A 25,422-nucleotide genomic window follows, 5' to 3' on the forward strand; every position below is an offset into this window, starting at 1 on the left:
CTCTCTCTCTGTTAGTGCGGGAAACACTCCTATTTTTCTTTTCTTCTGTTTTTCCTCCCACACAGTGGTGATCCAGGAAATCCCTTAGGTAATTTGGAGGCATATTTTGTAGCAAGATACACTTTTTTTTTAAGGAAACAGAAGTCCAGAAAGAACAGTATTTCGAAACACTCCCTCCTCCTCTATCTCAGAAACCAATGACTTACTAAAAAACTAACCCCAGAGACTCACATCACCCAAAATATGGCTGCCATTGAACAGTTTTTGTAACAACATATTGAGTAAGATACATAATGCAGAGTATATAAACACACTTCACTTTCCATAGCTCAGGGCAGTCAGCTTAATACAGGAAGTTCCAGATACTTTTTCAGTTTGAAAACACTGCAAAGCACGAAAGGCAGCTGACTGACTGACCATTAGGGCTCCACAAAGGATACAGTACGTATCTTTAGAGAACATACTTTATTTAATAGAAGATTTTTGCTCCAATATACAAAATAAAGGACTGTAGTCCCAATTAACATTTACATAGTTACACAGCAAATAATTTCCACCATTTACAACAACTGACAACCTTCCCACACTCCTCACTGTATTACAGTCAAGAAAAATTCCTATAATGTTTTACATACCAATCAGTTATATTTCATATTTCTCCCTCTCTTTTAACTTTTTTTTTAACTTGCAGTTTCTCATATCAGTTAAATTAAGAACTTACAATTATTTCAGCTGCACTAAAAGAAAAATGAAATACATAATTTGGAATACTATCTCAAAACCCTATATAAAATAAAAGTCATTATCTTATAAAAATACATAGCAGGATTAAAACCAGTGAAACAACAAAGATGTTTTAAATTTTGTTAGAGTATAAAATATTTAACAACTAGCCTCAGTTTCTAACTACATTAAAACAAACAAAAAAAAGAAGGAAAATGAAGATAAACCATTTTAAATTAGCAAAAAGTAATATGACAGTTCTTTTGCAATACTGTACCTTAAGTATGCAAAGGAATTCATCCTTCTAACGTGCACCGTTATCCAACTGATTTACCCCCTTAACCCTTTTTCTACTGAAAGCCGAAAAAAGGTTTTAACGTTATTTGAATCCTTCAAGAAAATTCAATCATATTTTTCTGCATCTCCCACAATATTTAGGCTTTACTTTACAATGCTGGTAGATTAATCATGGTACATTATCTTCTATAAAAGAATTCTAGCCAAACCAAGGCATTAGAAACTCTGCATCTTACAAAAGCAATTTGTTACAGTATGACAGTTGCTAAATAGCCCAATTTATTTAGTGACCCTGTTAAAGATTTGTTCAACTGAGTGAATAGGTGAAGTCATTTCCTGAGCTAAAAGATACAGGTAAGTAAATAGTCAGTTATAGCAGCAGACAGGAGACATTCTTTTTAAAAGTTGTAACAGTATCAATAAAATAATGTTAGAAAATTACAGTAATGTAAAAATCACTAGCTGAAGAGGGAGTGACAAGGAGATCCAAGACCTGATTGCCATAATCTGGAATGCACATCCTATGACCTTCCAGAAATTACATTCAGCTACTGTCAGACAGTGTACTCCTAAGTGAAGAATGTCAAATCACAACAGTTCACATTTCTTACAGATCAGGTGTTTTGTCAAGATTTAATTGTTAATGCTGTTTCACAAACCTAAAGCAAGGTAAACTGCCTAGTTTCAGAAATTTTCACTCTACAAGTCTTAAGTATGATTACTTTTAAAGGAATGTGGTATCTTCAGGCTCATGAAATTCCAAGCCTATTTCTTCTTATTACTCAGACGTAATTTAATGTTTAACAGAAGCTGATCCATTTTTTGGAGAGGAAATAATATTCTTAAAATTGTTTACTTTGATCCAAATCACTCTAATTTACTTAGCATATGAACCATTTACAAATTATCAGAGAACTATAAAGACCAGTATACCACCACTGCACCACCATTTTCTTACAATATGCATTCTTAAAAGTCTTCTATGTCATAACTTAATCACTTTTTTTCATTCATTAATGAAAAGAGGATATTCTAATTTTATCAAATAAAGTACCTCAGTCAGATACCAGTTCCTCCAGAAGGAAATCTCTCTCCTGTGTTATTAATTTTTTTCAGATAGTGTAGGCATTGTCTTTACAATTTATATTGGCTCTTCTTAAACATAGTTATACTTAAACATAATTAGTTTTAATTCAAATTAATATATAAATTTTCAATACTCATTAGAAAAAAGGACAATACACAAGATCCTAAGTTACAATAATTTATAAATAAAAATAAACTATTACAAACTAAATCCTTCCCCATACGGAGATTAAAAGCCATAATCTTGACTGATTGTTCCCGATCATACATTATAAATAATGTAAGCTTCTTCAGAGAAGCAAAACATACTTGCCTCCCTGACACCAGTTTACACCTTCAGTTAAACTACTACCATCAAGAAGGCAATTGTGTTGGGCCCAGATATATCTTCTTGCTTACATGTTAACCCTCTGATCCTAACCTTTTCAAACTTAAGCACAGGAAACTAACTTCATAAAGAATCCTTTACCTTTTATACATCAACTGTGTATAAAATACAGATTTCTTGTGCTCCTACTGCACCAATCTTACAGTGCAGTTAGAACCTGATTCAAACTCCAATGAAGTCCGTGAAAGGTTCTCCGTGGCTTCAGTGGGCTTTGAACTAGGATCACAGAGACAGTATTATCCAAATGAAAGCTCCTGCAAGAGTGGCTGGTATCTCTCTTTTTGCTTATGGGATGCAGTGGAGATGTGTAGTCAGCATGATACCTGAGCAAATAAAACGAAAATGATACGAAAGTTTTAAGAACCCCAAACTCTTTGCTTAGTTGTGTGCAAACTGTGCTATTGCCCCTAGAGATCTCTGCTTTCTGCCTCTTCAGTGCTTGCTCCATTCCAGGATAGAGAGGATGTGAGACAGTAAAATCTCTTTTCACTACAGTTCCCCCTCAGTCCCGAGACTGATAGAAGAGGATGTAACCAGACTCAGAGTTCTTTGAGATGTCTGATGTCAACCCGTAGAATTCTTCAATAGCTTGTGCATCAATTTTCTGTATGTAAAAAAAAAAAAAAAAATTAAAGTAGGAATATCTTGCATAATATACACATAAAATTAAGTTCCACTCTAAAATAATAAAATCCAAATAATTCTTAAACTTTTTATGTTTTGGCTTCCCCTCTGCCACCAACTGCACAGAGAGCAGCAGCTATATATGTTTTATATATAAATTTTTAAGTATTAAGCGACCTTACTGTAAGTGCAATCTTTACGTGCATTGCTTGCACAAATTTCACACAGAGAAATTTTAGAGACAACAATATCCCAGTGAGACTTTTTATCAATATGAAGAATGCAAATACAAACTACCATTTCTAACTCTAAGCAGCATAATCCAAACAAGTGCAGAGGAGAATAAAAAGGCGGCAGAGAATGAAGGCTAACTTTTTTATGTTTTTTGCACAGGCTGTTTGCTTGTGATACTGTTAGCTTAGAAAGCCTCCTATAACCAAGATTTAGAGTGAAAAATGGAAAACTTCTGTTGAGAAGGTGAAGAGTGTTTTCTGGTTCTGTTATTTTCAGCTATAAAAGAAACTGAAAGCAAGCTCTCTCTTGCCACATTTTAAATAAAAGGGAATTGGGGTACAAACTATAAAAAGGTGAAGAGATAAGTTTTCTTTCACTTAGCTAGATTTTACTTAATCTCATTCCCATCACTTGAAATAAAACCTCTCTCAAGAAGGAGTGAACTATTTCAACTTGATGAACTATGGGCCTAAATGTTAATGAGATGGTTTAGACTTAAGAACAAAAGGATTCTTTCCTTTCTCTTCAGATCAGTTATGAGAAAAAAATACACATTACTGCCAGGTGTTACTGATTTGGAACTAGAGAGATTGTCCCTGATGTTTCTGAGCAGGGCTAAGGGTTGGACTTGATAATCTCGTGGGTCCCTTCCAACTCAGCAGTGACTGTTAATGATGTGATATGCTACAGCCCTCTCTCTTTTCACTGGAGGAAAGTGAACTTTTGACCTTATTAAGACATTTCAATTTACTGTGTATCTTGCTAGGACGCAGAGGCAATCCTTTTACTTTCCCAACAGCTTTGTGTATTTCAGTGTTTGTCTTTTCCCATGTGAAAAACTGTCCATAATGTGGCATGAGAGAAGAACTCTTCCATACCTTTGACTCATGCTGACAAGTAACAATGTAAGTCCAATACCTGTTTCTTTTTTTTTTTTTAATTATGTGGTTCTTTTGTATTGTAAGGAAAATGGAAACGATTAATTTTATAGATTTAATTAATACAAATAAAGTCATGAAAAGCACTTGGACAGCACAATGATACTTCTGTTCATGCACAAGCACAGAAAAGGGAAAAAAAAGGAAGATGACAGAACAACACTCTCAGTAAAGAATAAAAGATAACTGATGAAACAGAAAGTCAAAATGGGTGAAGAGAATTCTGCTATTCCAAATTAGTTTTTTTCCTTTTTTTTCCTATTAAGAATAATTCCTGAAAGCATGGCTAATATTAGCAAGTATACTACCAAAAGCAAAAGGCTCCTGCTTCAGGGGTTAACTTTTAAATTTTAGGGTAAAATCTCAAAAATCTGCCTATTTTATATTTGCTGTACCTTTATTCTAAACAATCTGGCATACTTGATAAAACAGACTAACAGACTAATCTATTCTGTTAAATCATAACCTCCTAGAAAGTATGAACAAAGGACTTGCTACAACAAATTGTCCTCAGAAAAAACTGCAGTAAAACTAATTTATCTGTATCTTCATTTGACATGCCTTCTGGACACAGAATAGCTTATTAAAGAAAGGTGGAAGATCGTGGTCATAAACAAAGGCGCTTCTTTTAAGTATAAAACCCTAAATGCAATTCAAAGAATTGTACAGTCAAATTGTAAGGCACAGCTCTGCACTCACAGTTATTGCTCATTAAGATTGGGTCAAAACCTCTTCTCATTAGCATTCCCAGTCATTTTAATTTAAGTAAGCATATACACGAGGGGGTTACACGCAATGTGGTTGGGCTTACCTCAACAATATCGTCATCAAAAAGCAACCAAAAATCATGACTCTTCACTATTGCAATATAATGTCCTCTGTTAGGGCCACTGTAAAACAAAATTAGGAAAGAACACAGACAATAACACATATGTATGTAGAAATGTATTTCATGTAATTGTTTTTTCTTCTTGTAGAAAAGCAATACTTAACAGTAATTAAAATGGCTACCACTACAATTTCTGTTTGGGTTTTCTCCCCCCCTCCTTTTTTTTTTACTGTCCATTTACATTATCTTCATAAGGTCTTACTTACCTTTATATTTAATACTGTGCTAAAAAAAGGATTATAATTTCAAATGAGGAATAAGCAGCACAGGCATTGAAAATACAAATGAAATTTTAAAAAAGAGACAGAGAAGTGAAATCAAGAAAACATTCAAGTATTTCATAGAGAACAGATCCCAAACTATTTCTGATCTTCAGAAAGAAAAAGCCATAGAACTGCTCCTCATCTACATGAATCTCTTTATCTGGTCCACTGTAAGCAAAAACTGAATTAAAGTGGCAGTTTAGAAGTCTCAAGAAGCATAGCAATGAGAAGGGTTCCCAATTAAAACTGTTATAATGCTCAGCTCTTCCGTTATGGCAGACAAGGAATTTCTCCACAGCTGTGATAGAAAAAAAATCCACCAAAACTTTAGTGTCTTATTTCTCATCAGGTTTCAAGTAAGGAAATAATACACTTTCTGAAACAGCTGAACCTTACAATTGATAGTGGACAACTAGTTAAAGCAGTTCTGGAACTGCCCCAACCGGTTAACAGCGCTCATACAATTTTTATGTCCAGATCAGGGAGGGAAGGTTGCCATCTCTGAGGGACATGCCTGTGTACCAAATCACTAATGCAACAAAACCATGGTTCATCTCCTGCCATGGCTCTGAGAATGGAGAAGTTCCCAAGACTGCAGCTCGAGTGAGGGAGACAGATAATGGTCAGAACAGTCAGAAAGAATTTTCCTTAAAATCCAGAACAAGAGTGTCCCAGGAAACTAGGGCACAAAGGCTTGTTTTCCAAAACTGTCCACAGTTGGCCAATTTGAGGTCTAATTATCTTTACTCTCTGCTCACTGTGAGAAAACTGATGAACTGGAGCAAATCACCCAAAGATGGAGTGAAATCAGCATTCCTAGTCATGAAACTGAGCCCAGTGCAACCTAACCTAATGTCAGTTAGCCCTGCTTTGAGCTTTAAGTGGTTGACCTCACAATATAAATTATTCTGTGATTCTACATGTCCAATCGTAATTTTCAACTTTGGGGCTTTCATCTACTCAAATAAGCAGCTTATAGAGCAGCCTGATTTTAAGCCTTGAAGCCACAAGAACATTTGTTGAATATAACAAAATCAAATACAAACCTAGCAGTCATATTTTGAAAGCAATAAAACAAATTAATCAACAAAACTCATAATATATGGATATATTTCAGAAAATGTTGCTTTAGCTTTAAGAAAAATACCCACCCTAAAGGAAATGCTTGATAAAATGACAATGCTTTCCTTCCTAAGGAACTTCTTCTTTTAGAAACTTTTTTTAAACATAATTAAGTTCACACAAAGATCTGTGATGTGAAATACAGTTATCACTTTTCACAATGAACTGTCACAGCAACAAAGACATATGTTCTGTAAGGACTGGTAGCTTCTCCCCACAACACTTTTTTTCCTGAGAAACTTTTCTTTTAGGAGTTCTTTAAATGCTATTGATTTATAGGATACTGGGTGCTTGGTATTGTTTCTTCAAACACAGTTAGGCTTATACAAAAATCCCTTGCTTAAAACAGAGTTATTACCTTCCACAATGAACTACCACAGCAACAAGGTCATACATTCTGTCAGGATTGGTGGCATCTCCTGAGGTGTTAAATAAACGAAGCTCTAAAGGAAAAACTACTCTATAAGAGAGTTTTGTATATCGATGGAGCTGATCCATGTATTTAAATCTCTTCAAATGGAGAGCTAGAATCATAGGCAGCTTTTTTACTTTCATCCTGAAAAAAAAGAACCAAACAAAAAAACCAACTGTATTTTTAATATTCATCCAAAACATTCAGTCAGTATCAACAAATAGGAAACCTATTGTACTGAAGTCTTTAAAAATTCTGCAAGCATTAAAAGAAACTCAAATAATCAGCTGTTTAAAAATAAGTCCTGTGTTGCTAAACTAAAGGGGGATTTTTAACAAATGAGAGAACTGAAAATATATTTAAAACTATGAACTACAATATATAAGAACAGCCGTGATGAACTCACATAATAATTTAGATCACATAACACAGAATTCAATTTTTAAATGCATCTACCCATAGCTTTCCTGAGTTCCCAAAAGCAAAACCTAGATCCCACTTGCTTTACAGTGGAGGTATTGCAACAGAGTTGTTTCAGCTGTTCCAGCTGGATTTCTCAGTAAACCACCCAAGTCAAACAAGCTTTTTAAAATAAGCTTTGTTACACCACTTTGTCACATAAGTATTACCCCAAATCTTCCTATCAAGCCATTCATTTTAAATTGCCAAGGGATACAAATAGCTCAGTGTTATTCAACTACCTCCTACTACCCAAACAAGATAAGGCTGTGCTCTAGCACAATAATTTTGTATAAATGTTGCAGCAATGTTTTACAGCAGTCAAAGCCAGAAAGTGATAATCTAGTTTTACTGAGGGCTCACTGGCCCCTTTCCCTAGTTTGAGGTATTGAGATCTCACATCAGTGCCTACAAATCCTTCTCAGCCAACCATAGCTGGCCTGGCAGCAAACACAGACTTCCACCCTCCGGGCAATAAATTTGCCATACTAACAGAACCTCCAAGCTGAGTGTTCTGCTTCTTGGCACAGCCAACTGCCTTAGATCAGCACAGTGAAGAATTTTTCCAAGTGCTTTCCGCCCCGACACATAGCTCAAAAGTCTCAACAATAAAGGCCCAGTTTGAGACATGTCTACTAAGACCACATTTTCAGAATGTCAAGAAGTATGTCTGTACAAGACAATCCTTTTTCAAAAGACAGTAGACTGTGAACAAATCCTTGAAAACTCACCTTTCTTCCCTTTTTCTCATTAAACTGAGACTGACAACAACCTGTAGGAAACCCTGCTAAGACTCAAATTTTCTCCATGCCCACAAGAGAACTACGAAATAAAAACGACTGGAGAGGGGCAGAAAGATGACAGAAGCAAATATTTTTAGGGAGAGTTACTTTTTATTATATTATGACTATAATTTCTGCTCTAGTCCTTTTTTTAAAAATTAAATCCTCTCCTTATAATGCAACTGTGTTTGATAATAGGAGCTCTTTCAATGGTGAAGAAATTTGGTACACCATCTTTGCTAGTTGAGTAGACACCAACACAGATAAACTGTGTTATAGAGATACAAGAAAAATATGACTGTAGTGAAACTGAACTTAAGCTTCACATGAAAACCAAAATATAAACAATCAAAGCTGTGTTTTGCCAAGGAAGTGCCTACAGTACAGGTTTATGTCAACCCAACTTATACTGGTCAGGGATCACATTATCCACCACACAGAAGAAGAGCTAAAGCAACAGAAAACAACAGGCCAGACCTGGATTCCCAACCTAATAGACACCAATTTGTAAGCTTAGGCAGCACGTTAAGGCAGACTTGGGAGATGAGATATGCAAAAGCTGAGTGTTGAATCTGTGGTAAACCAAATAACCAGTATCAGTGGTATAACCAGCAGAGCATGTCAGTGTTCCCACTCCTTCAGCCAAATACTTTCTCAGATAATAAATACCACACGGTGCACAAAATGAGAGATTTTTCAAATGTGTGAAGAAGACTAGAAGAATTATTAGGCAAACAAGAATTGTTTTTAAACATAATGAATTTCAGGCTTCCATGGAGCTTCTGATGATTTTCAGGAGCACTGTCAAGCAGAAGTTTAGCATGACTAACTAAACACTTTCAAGAAATCAGAAACTCAACTAACAAAAATAGTTACAAAAAGCACTATCAAAATAATTCTTTCAGCAACTGGAAAAAAATATTTTATTTTCAAGACAAAATCAGGTTTAAAAAGTCACATACAATCCATGACTTTTCATCATTGCCAGTAGTCTTTGTTTAGTCACTGGCAGTTGAACTTGGCTTTTTAATTCATTTTTGGTCTTAAGACCATTCTTTCTCTCATTTGTAAAATAAATAATAATCAAAGGAGTGCCCAAATGCTTTACATGGATTCTCATTACTCATGGAAATAGACACATTGAAATCTAGCAAGAGGAATGCAACCAAGTTATTCTTAAGTGGAAGAAGAGTGAGGAAAATTAAGGGAAAAAGGACGTTCTCTCCCTGAGACATACACATACAAAAGGAAATACAAGAGTATTTTCATGAAATGCATGGGTTATTTTTTTCCTTCCCTAAGTGTGATGTACCTTTTATGAGCTTCTTGCTTACTGCGACATTCTTCACAGTAGTACTTGTATTCACTGCACAGAGTTTCTGTATTGCTGAAACCCCTGAAAAAAAAAAAAGCTATAAATACTAGTTTCTTATATGAGTTATTCAAATAAATGTACAATATAAACATAATTTTATACACTTAAAATCTATGTAAGATAGAACTGTGAGCTTCTAGTTTTATGTCCTGCTTTCTAGGTAACAGGTAAATACAAATTACAAAAATTCAGATTTTTGTCTACCTTAAACAGTGAGTGATTGAAGTATTCTGCTCCACATCAACTGAAAGGTCTAAGAAGTCTTCATCTTTGCTGCTTACCTGAATGAAAATAAGAACCAGCAGAACACAGTTAAAACAAGTTATACTGATTTACCTGTTTTTCAGTGTACCATTTTCTATGGATGGAATTAATCTTCTACCTTTTAACATCCTTTTAAAATTTTTGCAAGTGGCTTTTCTATTTCAGAGATTTGCTAGATCCCTGCTTCTGATTTTGTTCAGGAAGAGGGAAGTGTATATGTGTCTGTGGGTGTATATCATACTGTGATTTCAGCTCAACAATATTAATACCAAGTTTCTTCTACACCTCACTCTTTTCGAAAGAACAGAATCCCTGCGATTCTTCTATTTAGAGCACTTCCCTCCAACTGAAAGTTATGTATTTGCATATCATAGCGTACCTAATAAAGAGCACAAATATTTTGAAGCCTGCTCCTGGCTAGATTCATACTCTGAAATGAACAGCAGACAGTAAATTTGGTGAATGAAAGCTTGGGGCTTGGTCTGATAGAGGCAGAATAATGCATAGTCAGTTCTCTAAAAAATGCAAGAATAACAATTAAGCAAACCCAAAAATTCTAGAAGAAGAAAATAAATTCCACCACAAATCCTGACAAACGATGAACAAAATCCACAGCTGCTCCGAAAACCAACTATGTTATTAAAGTTTCAGGAAATAGTGATCTGCAACCTTAACTTTTGTCTGCTAGCGTGTCCTCTCTGTGTCTAGAGATACTCAATGTCACTGATGAAATGCCTTCTGCCTAGGTACAAAAATAAATGCTTTTAGAAAAGATGCCTGGCTGCAATCTCTTGATTGAAAACAGGAAAAATGAAACAGCTACAGGAGAACTAATGTAAGTTGATCTTTAAAACATACAGGGTTTATGTTCCCTTTTCAATTCAGAATAAAAAAAATTGGAAAGTTGTTCTGTGATTATCAAGAGATGAGACACACAGCTCCTAAGGTGACATACATGGAAAAAAAAAAGGATAAAAGCAGATGGTCAAGATAACCATTTCTGAGAATTGATACCATAGGGCAAATCCAAAAACTTGAGAAATTAGGTTGAAAGCTTCTGTTAATATCTGTGAGAGGACTGGCCAAGGATTCCTCCCACTGTTCTGTACCTTCTCTTTCCAAGAGTAAGTGTGCATGTAAAAAAATACCAGTATGCCAGTACACATCGTATCTACTGCATCATTCAGTGCTATGTTTATACTTCTGGACAGATCACAAAACATATATGGAAAACTTCCAATATATTTAGAGTGGAAAAAAAAAGCCACCTGCATCTTCAGTGTGCTGCACGTTTCCTGTCTTCAGGGATGTACTATGGTTTAGTTGTGTGGACAATTCTTCAAAATATGCCACAGCAAACCACTTTTGGAATTATCAAACCTGAATTTGTAACACTAAGAACTCTGGTGGGAATCATCTTAGCCTAGGGATTAAGAATGGCTCAGAAAAAAAAAAAAATCAGTTATAGAAAATACTCTTGCTGCTGCAGTCTTCAGCTAGGACAGATGGGATTAAGGAGTCATGTGATCAGTGTTATTCAGACATGCAATTAGATAATTCTTCCTCTCTTGGTCTAATCAAAGAAAATTCCATGAAACAATACAGATTTCACAGGCAGTTTTATCCCATGCAGAAGCTGTAGGGGCAGAGAGACTATGGACAAGAAGAAAGAGATGTGTTGGACCTGGTTAAAAAGAGATTGGCACTGAAAACAGAAGTTTGCAAAAGGAGTATTTCCATTCTCTGTGATAACAGTGCCTTAAAAAACCTCTCTTAGGTTAGCCAGTCCACTGTGCACTTAGGGTCATGAAGAACCATTAAAGGCTTTATTCTAAGAATAGCCAAGTGGACTTTTTTTCCATTTATGTTGATAAATTATGATTTGCTTTTCTTAATTTTTTTTAAGTTTCTTTGAACATTAGTATTTGAACAGATTTTTTTAACATTAAATCAAAAAGTTTTAATTTTAAAAAAAGAAGAGAAAAAAATATAAAAAAGCCACTCTCCACTCTTACTGGCCCCCCATTCACTCCTTCTGTAAAGGTGCTCTTTCAAATCCACATCACTAAGACTCAGTCAACATCTAGACTACAATCACCAATGCTCAGTCATCTATAGAATTAAAAAAGATGGCCATGATCAGAAAACCTCATCACTTGCAGAATCAAGGCCTGATGTGTTCAAAAAGCCATCTGAGTACTCCTAACAGGAGCATTTGAATAACAGTGAAGAATTCAGATGTTCCAGTTCTGGCTAAAGGGGGTGGTAGCTGTTCTCACATCAAGGACATGATGTGCACTCACAGAGCTCAGCTGTACTCTGATGGCCAAAGATGCACAGAACAGAAAGCTCAGAAGGCTGACACTCATAGAATCTGCTATTTCTTACAGTTTGGAATTCTACTAGCAATGTGAATCAGCTCACTTGCAATAGAGCTTTTGCAGCTGTAGACTCCCATGTGTGCTAAGACACAAAGTAGTTTTAAAAGAAGCTGAAACAAAGGACATTATTTATCTTAGTTTTAAGAAAAAAGAGAGCAAAAGAAAACAGGGGCATAGTTAAGGTTTCTATAGTAAGAAAGAGCACTGAGATTTTCCTTATTGCCTCCTCTCAGTCCCAAATGGAATTGAGCCAAAGATTTTTATGCATTGAAGAGTTGTTTGGACACAAGAGTAAGACCATCACCTGAAGAAAAACATTGCTGATATGTATAGTGCTTTTGACCCAAGACAATTTCCTGGTTTTGTCTGTAGAAGTACTGGCCACATTTAGCTGTTTCAAATTTAACCTTAATGAAGTCGATTACATTATTTTCTGGCTTACTATTATTCTTCCTTAAACTGTGAGAGAAATCTGTAAAACCAATTAACTTCTAAATAATTTTTAGCAATTAGCCACAAAATTTCCATTCACTTCAACATACGGCCTCTATCAAGGAAGGGTGAAAGCATTATAACAAGAAATCACATTAAAAGCATGTAAAGACAACTTACAATCTCTTTTGTAACATTCATTTAATAGCATGCCTTGTTCCACAAGACAAAACTTTGTTAAAGCATTGCATCTATGTTCCTTATATTCCACTGTCCATACTTAAATAGAAGATAAATCTTTAGCCAGTTATTTTTTTATCTTTAAGATGGGCTAATGAACAATGCTTCCTGGAAAGATGCTCTTTTCTATAATCAGGACAATTAAAATTAGAATAAAATTTTGCCATGCTCATTTAAGGAACATTGAGTAGGTTTGGCCAGTTGGAATATAGTCACTGTCACTTTGAGCAAAGATATATTATGCTTTACATATTTAAGTATGCACTAAATTCCAAATTTAAATTTAAAATATGCTAAGGTTATTGTCTTATCATTAATAAGCACTAATTCATCCTCTTTTGCTATGTAGTCTTCTACAAGAGCTATATCCAAGTACTCCTGACATTTTAAGTTATATTTCTAAACACAGAAAGAATCTAAGTGCCAACAGCTCTTAATAAACATTAAGAAACTCATATATATTCACTGTATTTGACAATAAGACACCAGTCACAATAATATTATTTAGTGCGTCCAAAAGCGCTCATGTTCAGGTAGCTGTGTTTTAATTAGACACAAGCTGATATACTAAATAGACAGAAGCTGATAAAATAGCTTCCAGATTATTAGGGTTTGGAAAGGCCCTAATAATCTAAGACCCAATGTATATTAAAACACTGAATTTTAAGTTCAACTGTCCAAGGAGGCACAGTGGCAAACCTATATGGTGCATCTTGTTCAGCAATACCTAACAGAAAAACAGAACTAAGCAATGTTAGTAAAATTCTCAAAATTGTGACAGGCCCGATAACAAATAAAATATACTGGCAAAGACCATTTTAAAATTGCATTAAAGACTGTGCCTGGATCAAAATTCTGACAGCAGTAATTCATTATGCCACAGTGAAGAAAGGTAGTGATGTCAGTCATGTGAAAAGACTAAACTAAACTCACATTTCAAGAAGAAGAAAAAAAAACAGTTCAAGAACTAAAAGAGAAGCAATTGACAGTTGCCAAGAAATACGCATTAAGGAGGGAAAATCTACCATAAAGAAAATATGGTAGCTAGAAATCAGTACCTAAATTACTCAAAGTCTGCGGTTACATTACATATAACATTATGAAGCTATTTTCTTTGAAATAAAAGAGGGGGGTATTTCTAGAAGACAGAAAAGATTACACGTGAAATATACAGATTTGATGAATTCCTCCTTTCCAATGTCATGCCAAAATATGTGCATTACTAATTTAGTTAAAGAAAATAGGTATGAAGAGTCATACAGAAACCACAGTTGTTTAGCTTTTTACAATCTCTAAGGCACAGACCATGACAGAATTACTGTAATTTTCAAATTGTGCTGCTTCTACTTTTTCCCAATAGTAAAATTCAATTATAAGTTTTTATGAAATACGTTCTTTCTCTTATTGTAGAACTTCTCAAAGAAAATTTTAGTATAGCATACTCAAAGAGTATTTCTCAGGGTGTAGTATTAGAAGAATTCCTGTGGACAGACATTTAGGAAAGAATTATTTTTCTTGCACATTAAATTGTGTTTTTTGAGAATCCCAATCTACTGTCTCAGTGCCAAAAGCCAACCATAGTACCTTGATTTCAATGGCTTTAAATTTAAAAATTAGAAATCGATGGAAACTGATTTAGAATACTTATTTATGGAATATATCACTAAGCATGATGTTAAGACATTAAATTTGAGACAAATTTCACACCTTCAAATAGCAGGCTTTATTTCTCTAAATAGTGCATCAATTTAGAATATTCTTATCTGAATTTTGAAGTTATGATCACACTGACAAAAATCCAATTGGGCATTTCCCTAATATTGCCCAAATGTCTTTTCCTACAATTCATGCATCAGCTGCTGAAATGTGCTCGCTAACAAAGAAAAAAAATATTTATACAAATGTAAGATTACTAAGGAAAAAACCAATCTACTCCGTTAGTCCGTTGGGATAAATGAATCATGAAACATAAAGTAGTGAAATATGGCAGAATTAATTTTATAAAGTATATACAGACTTACAGTTTCACATGTAAGACATCTGGTTTCATTAGTTAATGTTCCCTGAAAGATTTCATGAACCCAGGTTGGGTCTGGTGGGCTGTTATTTTCATTGTCGATGTTGCCATTGGGCAGGCGACCATTTTGTTTCTCTTGTTTTCTTTCCTCTTGCAGGATATCCGCAATTGTATTTAATAGATAGTTTAAGAACTCATGTGCATCCTGCTGCATGTAGTTATCAAAAAGCTCTACAAGATAAAACAAAAGATTTTTTTTAATTAATCAGTCAGTGCTATACTACAAAAAAGAATTTATTATTAGAGTCGAATTTCAAAACCATTCCTTTATTTCATATCTTGAATAATTCATGACAATACAACACCAACTCAAAATGCATACTTGACAAACTATGTCAAAAATATAGGGGGTGCGAAGAGGGAACAGAATTAACTCAGCTGATGAGAATTAACAGAAGACTGAATCATTCTGCAAGAAAACTAGGGCACAATTCAACTACCTAAACACAGGTGTACATGTAGTGCCACCTGAAATGTCACAGTTCATCCTATCCAGCCTCCAGATGCCACTGGATCTCCTACAGGCACTATGCTATCTCTGCCAAGCTTAGGCCAATGTCTTGGATAACACCAGGCATCTCAAATAGCATTAGATGTTGATATTTCCCAGAAATTACCTGAGAACTTACAATAAGAAGTGTTTCATTATCTGTATGATGCTTCATTGTCCATATAAGAGGGACAAGGCCCTCTACAAACAGATAGGAGTGGCCTCATGTTCACAAGTCCTGGTTCTCATGGGGAACTTCAGCCACTCCAACATCTGTTGGAGGAACAACACAGCAGGGCACAGGCAATCCAGTAGGTTCCTGGAATGCATTGGTGACAAATTCCTTCTCCAAGAGATAGAGGTGCCAATGAGGAATGGTGCTATGCTAGATCTTGTTCCCAGCAACAAAGAGGGGCTGGTGGGAAATGTGAAGCTCAAGCGCAGTCTTGGCTGCATGACCATGAAATGGTGAAGTTCAAGATCCTCAGGGCAGCAAGGAGGGCACACAACAAGTTCTGGGCTTCAGGAGAGAAGACTTTGGCCTTTTCAGGGATTTGGGGTTAACCATGAGATAACCTCCTGGAGTGAAGAGGAGCCAAAAAGCTGGTTAATATTCAAGGATCACCTCCTCCATGCTCCGGAATAATGCACCCCAACAAAGATGAATTCCAGTAAAAATGCCAGGAGGCCTGCATGGATGAACAAGGAGCTCCTGGACAAAGTACAACACCAGAAAACCAAAATCTACAGGTGGTCGGAGCAAGGACAGGTAGTCTGGGAGGAATACAGAGAAATTGTCTGAGCAGCCCGGGATCATCTTAGGAAAGCTAAAGTGTGATAGAATTAAACCTGGCCAGGGACATCAAGAGCAACAAGAAAAGCTGGAAGACCAGGAAAATGTAGGCCCTCTCTGGAAGGAAACGGGAGAGCTGGTTACCGAGGATATGGAAAAGAAGGCTGAAGTACTCAATGACTTTTTTTGCCTTCTATGATGGAGTGACTGCAACAGTCAACAAGGTAAGACCGACCGTTGTCATCTATACAGACTTCTGCAAGGTCTTTGACATGGTCCCAAGCAACATCCTTATCTCCAAACTGGAGATGTGGATTTGAAGGGTGGACTATTTGGTGGATAAGGAATTGGCTGGCTGGATGCAGCCAGAGGTATGGTCAATGGCTCTATGTCCATATAGAGACCAGGGACAAGTGGTGTCCCTCAAAGCTCTGTCTTGGGACCGGTGCTCTTCAGTATCTTCACCAGTGACACAGGCAGTGGGATCAAGTGCACCCTCAGCAAGCTTGCAGAAGACATGAAGCTGAGCAGTACAGCTGACACAACAGCAGGAAGGGATGCCATCCAGAGCGACCTGGGCAAGATTGAGAAGTGGGTCCATGAGAACCTCATGAAGTTCACCAAGTCCAAGTGCAAGGTTTTGCAGCTTGGTCAGGGCAATCCCAGACTGGAGTACAGACTGGGAGAAGGACTTGAAGGTTCTTGTGGATAAAAAGCTGGGCATGAGCCAACACTGCGTGCGTGCAGCCCAGAAGGCAAACCACATCCTGGGCAGCATCAAAAGCAGCATGGCCAGAATGTTGAGGGCAGTGATTCTCCCCCTCTACTCTGGCCTCATGAGATCTCACCTGGAGTGCTGTGTCCAGTTTTGGGGTCCTCAGCACAAGGAAGATATGTACCTGTTAGAACAGGTCTAGAGGAGGACCACAAAGATGATCAGAGGGTTGGAGCACCTCTCCTGGGAAAAAAAGGCTGAGAGAGTTGGGGTTCTTCAGAATGGACAGAAAAAAAAGCTCCAGGGAGACCTCATTGTGGCTCTTAAGCAAGGTAGTATTTGCAGAAGTCATGTTATATTGGCCTAAATTTCCAGCCACAGCAAGAGTTAACAGGTTTAAAATTAGGACTTACAGCAGTAAGTAGATCTGCCATTTCAAGATCTGAAATACTGCTTCTGGAGACTGGTATATGTGCAACTTTATTACTGGTGAACTTGTTGGATAGATAATAATGGATTCACTACGCTTTCCGCTTCATGTCCTCAGTTTGTCAACATTTCTAAGTACAATATTTTTCAAATTAATTCAGTGGAAAGGGATAGTTTCACTGCGACATAGTTGCAATGTATAGCAATGACACAGATTAAAGCATAAATCTGATCTTTCCTACAAATCTACTCTCTTAATGATGTTCAAACTAAAAACATAGTTAATTGCAGTCCCCTGGGATACCAACCTGAGAAATCCTCTGCTGGTAGAAGTTCTCACATGAGGAATGAGACTAAGAAAACCATAAAGGTACTGTATCAGCTTGAGTAATAATTACTTATTTTCTCTCTGACCACGAATTGTTACAAGGAAATTTACCTGCCAATTTAAAAAGCATTCTATATCACTGGCTAATATCATACAAGTTTGCTAATGTGCAATTACTTCAACTTGCTTGCAGTCTAAGAATGTACTAAGAGACAAGCCTTCAGGACTGGAAAAATGAATGAAAAAGATACTCAGTGAAGGTTAAGTTTTGAAATGCATACAGGCACTCCATGGAAGTTCTACTGTCATTCACTTGATGACATCAAGGAGTAAACTTTAAATAGAAAAAAAAATCCTGAATTATTTTTGGAGTAGGGAAAACTTGATGCTAATCTAGATCATTTGGAGAGGTTAAGTAGCACAATAGGTCAGCCAAGAGTATGAACCATGTTGCTTACTTAATGAACTTAGTTTCACTAAGTTCAATCTAGCCAACTGTAAGGTCTTTATTTAATTGAGTAAATCAAGGCAGAACAAGAGCTACAAGTCTCTTGAGGTAAAACACTTCAGAGGTTCTTCACAGTGTTATATCACAGGCCTCTCAAGGCTATGAGCCCAGTCAGTAACCAATTAGCCTTGCAGACAGGAAACAAGAAATGTTAAAAATCTCTAGAAATCTCTTGAAATTTAGGATATCAATTACATTTCAAAAGAATTTTGCAAAAATTACTTAGTGATTTTGAAATTCAGTAATCCTTTAAAAAGCAGTTCAAGCTATGTATTGCAAAAATTCTAAATTAATTTTAAAATGTGGGGGGTTTTAAGCCAGATTCTTGCAGGGAAGTCTTAACATCCTTGCCACACACTCGGTTTGGGAGACTGATTCCTGCATTCAAAAAAATTTTTTTTTAAACAAAGAGCAAGGGTTTTACAGTGAATTTTGATTATAAATCTAAAATTCACAGAGCAGCAAAACTAGCAAGCAATTTCATTAGCAACCAGCGACAATACACTTTAGTTCTACATGAACAGAGAAAGACAAGGTTTCTCTCTCAAAATGGCTCCAGGGTTACACTTTTATTCTAGGGTCACCTACTGTTTATACTGCAGCACCAAGAACACTTTCTCTGTGGAACAAATATGTAGGTATTTCACTATGTCAGCTTTAGAATTAAATCATAATTGCTATGATTATTACACAATAAAAAGATAAAAGTTACCATTTTCTTTTCGCAATCTTGTTATAAATTTCTTGGGAGGTATTACTCCAACTTTTTTCTTCTGGGTGGCTATACTGTGGAAAAGATCAGCTAAGCATGTAAGGAGATTCTCTTTTTTTCTTGGTTGACTCTTGTATGCTAAGACTTTGTCTCGAAATGGTCGACAAAAATAAAGTGCCTGAAGAACTGAATTGCAGTAGCATGTATTCCCGAACTATAAAATAAGAGAGAGATCTATTAGTTTGCATTGTATTACTGTAGAGAGATAAAATTAAATCCAAAGTATAATAGAGTGCATAAGCAGGGGCCAACTTTCTGCAAGTCATTTCTTCCTGACTAAGGTAGTAAAGCATAATACTGTTTCACAAAGGACTACCTAGTACACTGTATGTAAATACAAGAAAAACCTAGGCAAACTTGAACAATACTGTTTGTCTCACTTGTAAATTTAATTTATTGGTAATATTTTGCATCTACTTGGATCAAAATGTTCAACAAATACCCCCAGTTTCACAATTCCCAAAATATGCTCAGGTAAAAATATCTGTCTATGACACATCTGCCACAACAGTAAAGAACAGGCACAGCATGACCTTGTACTGTGAAGAAATTCAGCTGTAAATGGAGAGCTTCTCATACACTTCAGAAAATGGATTCTTCAATCTTAATAGCTGTCATCAAAGTAAGAAATAACTGCTTTAACCTGTTCCTACATTTTCAGTTCTCATTTTAGGGTGACAGGATTGGTATTCGAGAGTTTTCTTAAACCAGTGTGACATGGTTTGTTCAGGATTTAAACCTATGATAGCCGGTAGTTTCAAATCAAGGCTGCAAAGAAAAGAATGCCCAATTTGGATGTGTGCATTTTGAAGGAGGCAAGCTACTGAATTGAAAAGGAGCAAGAGGAGTCAGCAAGAAAAGCACCCGGAACCCCCTCTGTACCAGGACACTCCAGATGGGACACTCCAGGTGTTCCTCTTCCCCAGACTCCTTGGAGTTCTTAAGCATTTGAGTCCTGTGCTCACTGACACTGTCTCCAGCTCACCCCAACACTGTAAACCTCCCCATCATGTCTGTGAAGGCATCGTGAGCTGTTGATGGATAAAGTCGTTCTCATTTTATGCTGCCCTTCTCTAGTGAAACCTATTATTTAACACTGAAAGTGTGGAAAAAAATCTTTATAAAGGCCCTCAGCAAGTAATCCAACCTTTCAGCTGCAGTCGTGCAACCTGCAAATTGAAGCACAAACCTACTACACACATTCTGTAAAATGTGAAAATAATGTTCATATTTACATTATATATAAAGATAGTAGCACACAGGAGTAGCAAATTCTGAGACTATACTGTGATGGGGAGACTTTTATAGCAAAAAGTGCATTTAGAGATATTTTAAGAGCAGATTCTTTCAATAGGAAAAAAGAACTAAAAGCTTTTATATCTTAGGAATAACAGGGAAGTAACTATTTTTTGCTCTCTCTCAACTAAGACAATGATAAACAAGAACACTATGTGATTTAATCACAAAACTTACAAGTTAATTGCTTTCCTTTATTTTAAATTAATGAAATATGAAGAACCACTAACAAAGACACACTCAAAGAATAAGTAAGAAGTGTATTTTAAAAAATATATTAAGATGTCATCCGATATCCATATTAAAAAGTGAAGAAATTAACACTTATTTTTATTTATTAAAGCTAGGGGAATGCTTATATTAGCTTCCTTGTGGTCCAAATCTGCAATCAAGTAAGTCAATGAACTTAAGAGGAAAACCAGGGCTTTTTCCTTTAAAGGCAGCAGATGAAATCACACTATGTCAAAATATTTAATATTGTAAGCTATTCATAAGTTTATAATTAGAAATAGCCATCAAAAGAGAACTACATTAAAGTGTTCAGAAAGTTCTTAAAATTTAATCAAATTGGAAAAGTGCTAAAATTTCTACAGCAAGTGTCAAAAGATGAAAAGGAAGCAAATTAGAAATTTCATAAGATTCCAATTTTAAAAAGGAAGAGTCTGATGATAAATTAATTAGAATGGTAACCATGCAGGGAGAGATGACCAAAATATGAAGAACTCAGAATACGAACAAAATTCAGATTAATTTAATATGAATGTATGTTAACCTACATGCCTGTGAGTATGAAATAAAAGCAATCAGATTAAGTTCATAAAAGGTTTTCTTCAACCAAATTCAGAAAGATAGTAGGCAATAGAAGACTGAAAACAAACTCCTGAAGGAAATGTAATTAGTTCACATTTATCTCTAAAGCATCAGTCTTTACTGCATCAACCTTCCAAATCTTTTTAAAATAAATGCTTCCAATGATTAAAAAGTTATAATGACACCTGTACTGAACAACAAGGGGGAAAAGGTAGGGAGGTTTCTAGACTAAGCAAATAGGGAATTTAATAAATTAATTAATGCTGGTCTTACCACCACTATTACTTTAGTTCGTATCTTTGACTCCATTACAGAAAAACACCCAGCACCTTGATCCAGTCTCCCCACCACCTGCTAAACATCTATACTCTGTTTTCTGATTCTGGGTCTTCAACACCTGGCTCTGCTGCAAACCCAGCAAGGGACACTTTCCTTCTCCCCACTCCACAGCCAGCACTGCCTCAGTGGCACAACACTAGTGAGTGCAAGTGCTGAACTGTGTAACTTCGTGCCTCAAGTTTGCCTCACAATAGCAGCAGAAAACTGTAAGAAAGACCATCATCATAATTTTGTATCTTAAATTGTCAGCCTGTAAGGGATACAGAAACTCCTCTATCTCATTTGGGGGAGAGGAAAGGAGAGACCATGTACAGCAGGGTTATTTTAACCAGTGTTTTCAACTAATTTATTGCTTGCCTTCTTGTTTCTGTGAAGACCATCTTACGTTGTGCATGTCTAAGGAAAGTAAAAAAAAAAGACCTTTTCTCCTTTCATCAGTTTGTGTTGTTCTTCTGTTCTGAATTCTGAGAAATCAGATTATTTCCTTTAACAAAAATACTGCATTCTCCCTGTTTTCCACAGAATTTTTTTTCCTTTTAAAGTCTGAAATCAAGATTACAACACCCAAACCTTTGTGGAAATAATAGAAATGACACAATGGGGAAATTTGCAACAAACACACTGCACATCCACAAATGCTTACAGTCTTATAGTTTACTCTTCTGATGCACATACAACTGGGAAGAAACTTGGTTGTTGAACCCCACAAATCTACAAAAACAAACAAGAAGTTTACAAGAACTCAGATCTGGTTGGAACACTGTCTTTGTGCAGCTCTAGGGTTCCTCACAGCTCTGATGCACTGGCAGGTCTGGTAACTTCTAGCTGTTGCAATGGGTCACTCCAGTAAATAGGATTTCTCCAAAACACACAGATCCATTGCAAGAGACAGAATAACCAACCTTTCTGCTCTAGAAGTCTGGTAAACTGCTAAAGAGCTACCAGAGTAGCTCTTCAAGATTAAAAATCTTATTTCATGCTCACTGGATAAAATGATTTAATTTGTGAAGCACATAGATTTGAATAGTTTACACTACTGCACTGTAGAGGAAAACAACAACGATAGGCAGACTTGATGTTCCTCACTGTCCCTTATGCATGGGACATAACACTATTAACACTTTCATCCTACCATATAGCTTAAATAATTCCTGCTGATTTAGTAGATGGTATTGTTCTTTCAAGTCTAAACTCAATTTTCCTTTCTTATCAACCATCTGGTCTTCCATATGTTTCCCATAATTGCCCTTTCTAAGTCTTTTACCTCCTTAAATTGTTCTTTCGGCACATCCTCAGAATAATCCCTAGATTCTGCCACAAGATGGAAAAGAGATAAGATAGTGCTCCTACTTCCTCTTCTTTTACGCTACCTCTGGACAAATTGGCAGCCCTCTATTTCAGAATTGTCATCTTTACCTAAAATCCTTTTCTGTCTTCCAGACATCTCAAATGTCTGGCTATCACACAGTTAGAAGAGAGCTACTGACTTTCACATTATCTCCCTTTTTTCCATTACTGTGGACAAACTTACGACAAACGAAATCGATAAACAAATTAGAAAAATTTAGCAGTAAATGTTAATGAACCTCTAAGAGGTTCACTTCTTGCAGTTCCTACAAAACAATCAGAGAAATCAATGAAGGCAAAAGTTGTGATTTCTATCACTTCTCAATCTAACAGTACTCAATTTATTATGTAATTATCTAGTATTCATTCCCATTCTGTCATTCTTTCTAAATGGCCATTGGCCATAGTTTGTTATTTTTCCTTTTCCTGATAGATTTACATTCTGCAGGTTTATTACACATTATATTTTGTATATTGTGTATACATACTGTGCTAGTAAACACAACCCATAGAACAGATCTGAAAACCATTCAAGGAACAATATGACTGAATTTATTTAGCCAACTACTGTATCTGAAAAACAGCATCAGTGTACCATAAATGTAATGGGATCCCATTTTACTATTTGTTCCAATTCAAAGAATTTTGGTCCATAAACCTTTATTGTTTGAAGCTAAAATAAGCAACATTCCTGTAGTACACAGAAAGCTGAAAGCACTCTGAGATATCTTAGCTGCCTGTCTCTTACATTATGGTTGAGGGCAATGACTTAAAGGCAGATATCCTTTCGAATTTCCTACTCCCTCTTGGGTACAGAAAGCCATTTGTTGATAGTCATTATATATTAGGAAGATTATCCCCTATTGAAACTTTTCTTAAGGGTACAAACTATGTAAAACTTCAAGATTTGGTATACAACACCATTTTACTGTTTTAAGTCTTAAATCCTCTCAGGACTTGGACAAGAAATTAGGAAAACAGTTTATCTGTCAATAGAGTAACAGATTTGAGAAATCTGTTTGTGGAAAAATGGAAAGCCTAAGCTTTGCTGCAGAACTATCAAGTATTAACAGTTAAACTGATGTATTTCCTTTTTTGAAAGAAACAACATGTCATTATGAGGGCATTTCAACTGTCATGAGAAAGGAAAAGAAATCATTAATTTAAGTCATAGTGTCTGAGAGGCATCTAAGTCAGCTTATCAGGAAGTATTTATTAACTTCACAGTTAGGACTGCAGACTCTTGAACAATGTCAGTGCTACAAGCCTGGAGGCAGAGACATATGTTACAGTAGCAGGACAACATCTAAATAATTATTTTCATTAAGAAAAGCAGTACAATGGCTCTTGTTAAATCAATTTTGTTTAAATATGTACTTTCTGAAGCCCCAATAAATAATTTAATAATTAAATAATAAAACTAACTGTTGAATCAAAGAATTTGTTATGTTTTTCCTACCATTGCTTTTTTGGGCTCAGTATTTTCTTTATAACCTTAATACAAATAGCAGATATAAACATTTCAGATTATCAACAGTCTTTCACAATTTTTTTTTCTCGTAATGTATTTATTTCACTTAGATTGGCATATTATGAACTACAAGCTACGTATTTTAAATAGCTTTTTTTAACACTTATACATTTTAACAGCCTACAATAGACTTGGTTTTAATATCCTACAATTCGTAAAATGGAATAAAATATTCAATACTGAGTTCATTTCAACAATTACTTCAGCAGCATATTTCAACAAATACACTGAATACTGAAAACGTTATTTCAATAGTATGTATATTCAATGACTGTATCTTTCAGTGTTTCATTTATTCACTCAGTCGCAACCCTGCAATTCAACAAACCCACTCCTGGCATTTTGAAGCAATGAAGTTGTGGTCTGAAACTTACATTAACCAAACCAAAATAGTGCTCATTGACTGGAAATTGTTCTGGACCAATCTCTTTCTCCAAAGCTGAGGCATTGGCGCCCTAGAAAAAAATCAAAAGCAGTAAAATATTAGTATTGTAACTACATACACAGTGAATTTAACCAGCTGAGGAAAAAAAACAAAACCAGAAGTTTTCTGGCAAGGATAAACGACCAAAACCAACTAAACAACCAAAAAAAAAAAACCAAAAAAACCCCAAACCTGCAAAACACCTGGCCACAACTAAAAAAATACCTTAGAGATGTTTCCAAAAATGTTTTGTTCAAAAACATCTGAAAATAAGTTACAGGTATTTCCAAATACGATGTTTTCAAAAACATCTCAAAGTTATATAATTTCCAAGTATTTTCATACAATCACACTGCTTTGATATTCCATATTTATTATTTTCAGAGTTGAGCTTCTTTAATAACAATTGCATTAATACAGTATTGCAAAACAGGTGATACAAGGCCAAATGGTGAGGTCCTCTTACTAAGTGTAATTTCCATACTGTACAGCACATTTCAGAAAAAGTTAAGAGATGCAGATTGTTTATAAGAAACCAAAAGAATGGTCTGTTCCACTTACAGTGAAAATACAAAATGTTCAAAGTGATTTGCTAAACACCTTGAACATTGTAAAATTAAAAGACAATGTAGTACAGCTAGTGATGGTATGCCT

The 25,422-nt window shown here is 35.7% G+C and overlaps 1 protein-coding gene across 3 annotated transcripts in view; it reads right to left on the reverse strand.

The window, feature by feature from the left end:
• Nucleotides 1-446: 446 nt before the first annotated feature.
• USP12 (ubiquitin specific peptidase 12) overlaps nt 447-25,422 on the reverse strand; it is a 35,192-nt gene continuing 10,216 nt past the window's right edge. The window contains exons 1-9 of one of the 3 annotated variants that reach the window (XM_017818654.1): nt 24,719-24,737; nt 23,302-23,386; nt 18,962-19,175; nt 14,931-15,157; nt 9,797-9,873; nt 9,530-9,613; nt 6,923-7,120; nt 5,102-5,180; nt 447-3,098 (exon numbers count right to left, since the gene is read on the reverse strand). In XM_017818654.1, coding sequence (XP_017674143.1) covers nt 2,997-3,098; nt 5,102-5,180; nt 6,923-7,120; nt 9,530-9,613; nt 9,797-9,873; nt 14,931-15,157; nt 18,962-19,175; nt 23,302-23,343 — 1,023 coding nt within the window. In that variant the 5' untranslated portion in view covers nt 23,344-23,386; nt 24,719-24,737 and the 3' untranslated portion in view covers nt 447-2,996. Of the gene's footprint in view, nt 3,099-5,101; nt 5,181-6,922; nt 7,121-9,529; nt 9,614-9,796; nt 9,874-14,930; nt 15,158-18,961; nt 19,176-23,301; nt 23,387-24,718; nt 24,800-25,422 lie in introns of those variants that run through there. The other 2 variants (XM_017818653.1, XM_017818655.1) reach the window with 2 other exon arrangements.

Source organism: Lepidothrix coronata, unplaced genomic scaffold (genome assembly GCF_001604755.1).
Source record: "Lepidothrix coronata isolate B3197 unplaced genomic scaffold, Lepidothrix_coronata-1.0 Scaffold69, whole genome shotgun sequence".
Classification (NCBI taxonomy): domain Eukaryota; kingdom Metazoa; phylum Chordata; class Aves; order Passeriformes; family Pipridae; genus Lepidothrix; species Lepidothrix coronata.